At 32.2% G+C, this 4,765-nt stretch overlaps 1 protein-coding gene across 1 annotated transcript; it reads left to right on the forward strand.

The window, feature by feature from the left end:
• Positions 1 to 670: 670 nt before the first annotated feature.
• Positions 671 to 1,667, forward strand: LOC141523064 (olfactory receptor 13A1-like). The gene has a single exon (XM_074236348.1). It carries the CDS (start codon positions 738 to 740, stop codon positions 1,665 to 1,667), a length of 930 nt encoding a protein of 309 aa, XP_074092449.1. The 5' UTR covers positions 671 to 737.
• The last annotated feature ends 3,098 nt before the right edge of the window (positions 1,668 to 4,765 follow it).

Genomic DNA, 4,765 nt, shown 5'->3' on the forward strand with positions numbered 1-4,765 from the left:
AACATGTACTACAACATTTTTCTATCTCTAATCTTTTGATTCTTCCTCAAAGATATGTTTTATTTTCTCTTTCAACACATTCAATTTTGAGCAATGAATATCATGGAAACAATGTAAAAGTTATCAGATTGCTTTTTGTGGGGGGAGGGAGGGGGCAAAATTGTATAATTCAAAACCTTACCAAAATGATAGGTACAAACTACTATTGTATATAATTGGAAAACAAAATATTTATATAATAAAAAATAAAATTCCCAATCATGTCCATCTCATAACCCAGATTCAAATAAATGAATTATAATTTGAAAGATAATTGGTCCCATTTCATGGCTGAGGTATGAATTGGGAGAACTTTCTACAAAAGAAAATGAAGGTGTTAAAAATGGCAGATGAAAATGAGCATGATTTCCCTGAAAGAAAAAAGTCTGTACGTGTGTGTGTGTGTGTCTGTGTGTGTGTCTGTGTGTCTGTGTGTGTATGTTTGATTTAACTCTGGGGAGGAGAAAATGAATTCATTGAAAGGAATGCTCTCTCAGCTAATGTTAATCTCTTTTTGGCCTGAAGTGCAATACAATAGAATGACTTTGCTAAAATTTGATTTTGGAACATCAGAGCATTTTTAATTGACCTAATTATAATTCATTTCTTTTTTCTTCTTTTTAGAGAGCAAAATAATCTGCTATAGGTTGGACTTTGTGAGAATACACTGACAAAAGAAAACCTTACAACTTACTCACATGGCAGCAAATAATCAATCATCAGTAGCTGAGTTTACCTTACAAAATTTCTCTGACAATCCTCAAGTTCACATTTTAATCTTCACCATTTTCTTAGGACTTTTCATAGCAGCATTCACAGGTAACTCAATCATTATCACTGTGATTATTCTAAATCCAGGCCTCCATACACCCATGTACTTTTTCCTTATAAATTTGGCTGTAATGGATGTTCTCTTCTCCTCCACGGTGGTACCTAAATTGCTGAGGAACCTACTGACCAAGAATGTCATTTCTTATGGTGGATGCTTAACTCAGATATATTTCCTAACTTGGTGTTTGGGGGCTGAGCTATTGCTTTTCACAGTCATGGCATATGATCGCTATGCAGCCATCTGCCAACCCCTCCACTACAACACTCTGGTAAACAAGCCAGTTTGCTGTTTCTTAGTAGCTGCAGTGTGGGCCATCAGTGGGATCAATACAACTGTACACATCATTGTTACTGCTCGCTTGTCTTTCTGTGGACCCAATGTTATTGATAACTTCTTTTGTGAAATTCCCCCATTATTGCCTCTCTCCTGCTCCTCAACCTATGGCAACAATATAATGGTAGCTTTATCTGACACATTCTTTGCTGTTATCTCTTTTGTGCTCATCCTGGTGTCCTATGGTTTCATCATCGCCAACATCTTGAAGATTCGGACTAAGGAAGGGAAGAAGAAAGCATTTTCTACTTGTTCCTCTCACCTTATTGTGGTCACCATGTACTATAGTGCTATAATTTACATCTATTTTCTTCCTTGCTTTGGCACGTCTCGGAAGGAAACCAAACTAATTTCAGTGTTTTATTCTATAGTGAGCCCAGCTTTGAACCCTATGATCTACTCCCTGAGAAACAAGGATGTGAAAATAGCACTCAAGAGATTATGTCCATTTCTTTTTAAATAATGGTCCATTTGGCAAATTGATATAGCTCAGAACATAGCATTATATCTTTGAATATCTTTGAAACAAAATATTATAAATAGATCACAGCCTGCCAACCTTTAGAATTCATTTTTCTTAGTAGGCAATGCTTCTGATGTGTTCTTGTTTGAACCAAGTCCCATGTTCCAATATTCTTGAATTCATTTAATTAAGGAAAAATCAGAATATCTCAAAAGATTAGCACAGAAACCTACAAAGTACAACATCATGTCAGATTCAAAGTTTAAACAGAATAATTTTATTGCCAAGGCATATTCTATGAGAATTCATTTGAGGATATGATTGCATATTTTATCTGATATCATATAATTATGGGAGACTTCTTGAAGCTTTTGTTACAAACCTCATAGGCTTCAGGTATGATGCAAAAGGCATCAATCAGTTTTCTTCCACCACAAGAGGTCTTCCTTTGATTTAACAGAAGAGTAAAGAAAAAGCATCTCATTAATCTTTCTTCTTATTCAGAGGAAAGAACTTCAGCTAAAGTTGATTGTACTAGAGAACTTTAGTGACTGACAATGGAAAAGGCATAGAGAAAGAACACCAGTCTGAAGGATAGGTCTTCAACTTGATTCATCTGCAGAATAAGTGATATCATAAATTTAATCCTGAAACCTCTGCAAGAAAAATGAATAAATAAACAGAATAAAAATACTTTTTTTATGTGAGGAATTACCAAAGTACCAAACCAAAAGAGCAAAATAACAAAACAAAAACCTATAAACAACCAAAAAAAAGCAAATTATGCACACAAGAATGATTAGAATTTATCAAAAATTGACATCTTTTTAATATTAAAAGAAATGAGAACTATGGAAGGGAAAAGAATAAACATTTATATAATGACTACAATTTACCAGACATAGTTTTAGGATATTTTTTACAAATCTCATCTCATCTTATTTGATTCCCTCAAAAACATTATATATATTGCTTTTATGCACATTTTGCTAGTAAGGGAACAGAGGAAAACAGAACTTAAGTGACCTCGCTGAAGTCATAGAGCTAGTATTTGGAGCCAAATTTGAAGTCAAGGTTTTCCTATTAGAAACCTAGCACTCTACCCACTACCCCACCAGCTACCCTCAAGAAGAGTAGGAGAAAATTTAAAATAAAACTCAACTGCTTAATTGGAAAGATATAAAAATATATTATAGAAAAAATTCAATAAAAATCTGAATGGACAAAATTAATTATTCTTAGAATAAAAAATGAATCTAAAAATAAAATAAAAATGAAATTAAAAGACCTAAAAGATATATCATATCAAAAAAATAACTGACAGACAATAGAACAAGGTGATAATATTTAAGAGATAGTGTAACAATCTCTAAGAATAACTGATGAGTCATCAATCCCCCCTGGAATTTATTGTTTTTCACAACAACAACAAAAAAACAAAGAGAGATCAGCTCTCAGTGTTGGATGAAGGTAGAGATTATTTTTTTCACACACAAAACAGTGTGAGTTTTGAAATTCTCAAAAATGTGAGTTTTATTTTATAAATCTCCTTATGTTTCTTGAGCTAAATTAAAAATTTACCAGACTGCCATAACAAACAAACAAACAAATAAAAGGATATCATTTTTTTCAACAAATCACTAAAGAAAACTTTCAGATATATAAAAATAAGTGGGAATATAAAATATAAATATACAAAAATAGAAAAAAAATCTACACCTCATAAAAGAAATCTCCAAATGACAGCTCTTAGAAATGCCATTGCCAATATCCAGAGATTACAGAAAACAGAATAAAATTACAAGAAACCAGAAAGAGTTAAATATTGAGCAATCACAATCAAAGAAAAGATTTAGCAGCTAAACCTTCAAAGAAATGAATAACAGGTAGTAAAATATTCTAGGAGGTAAAATACAATAGTCTACAATTAAAGTAGCTTGACTGGTAAAACTGTATTATCCTCTGAATAAAAAGGAAACTTTTAATGAAATTTTCACCTCTTTTTGATCAAAACAGAACTAAAAAGGAACTTTGAAATATACACATAGAATTAAGGTGGTCATTAATTTTAAAATAATTTAGAGTTCCATTATGATAAGGGTTACAAAAGAAGCGAATTGAGACAAAAGACTGATAAATAGCTTTTCTTTTAATTTTTTAAAAAAAGAAGAGGAAATTGGAAAATATACATTGGGGGAAGATGGGAAAGAAGTGGAAGATTTGTTAAGATGTAATCAGTTTTTACAAGTAGAAATGTTAAATATATATGTATATGTATATTTATTTGCATGTATGTATGTGTCAACAATGGCATAACCCACATGGAGTTTAGTATATAAATATATTTAATGAAACATGGATACAGATAAGAAAAAGCTGGAGGAAAAAGGGAAAATAAGTGGGAAGGAGGATTCAGGGCACTATTTTTTTGTTTGTTTTTGAATATTTGTACTTGTTCATTTATTTATTTATTTTCCAATTACATGCAAAGGTTGTTTTCAACATTAAACTTTTTTGCAAATTTCTGAGTCTCACATTTTTCTACCCCTTTTTCATGACCAGGAAACAATTTGATATTTGTTGTAAATGTGCAAAAATTTTAACATATTTCTATATTAATCATGTTGCAAAGGAAAAATTAGAACTAAGGGGAAAAATGAGAAAAAAAGAAAAAACATAAAAGTCAGTTTAAAAAATGAGTATGTGGATGCTAGGTGGCCCAGGATGGAGCACTGGCCCTGGAGTCAGGAGCACCTGAGTTCAAATCTGACCTCAGATACTTAATAATTCCCTAGCTGTGTGGCCTTGGGTGAGCCATTTAAAACCATTGCCTTGCAAGAAATTCTTAAAAACATGAGCATAGAATGCTTTGGTCCATCTTCAAAATTCAGTCTGTTTTCTGGATGTGGATAACGTTTTCTTTATTAGGTGTCTCCAGAATGTCCTTGATCACTGAACTTACAAGAGAAGTTGCTTCAATTGTCTCACAATGTTGTTATTAATGTGTATAATGTTCTCCTGATTCTGCTTGCTTCATTCAGTATCAGTTCCAACAAGACTTTCCAGGCTTCTCTAAAGTCTGAACCCTCATGATTTCT

Source organism: Macrotis lagotis, chromosome 4, assembly GCF_037893015.1.
Source record: "Macrotis lagotis isolate mMagLag1 chromosome 4, bilby.v1.9.chrom.fasta, whole genome shotgun sequence".
NCBI classification, from domain to species: domain Eukaryota; kingdom Metazoa; phylum Chordata; class Mammalia; order Peramelemorphia; family Peramelidae; genus Macrotis; species Macrotis lagotis.

What these genes read in the sequence shown, in the direction of transcription:
- LOC141523064 (XM_074236348.1), top strand. Translation starts at nt 738, where the DNA reads ATGGCAGCAAATAATCAATCATCAGTAGCTGAGTTTACCTTACAAAAT.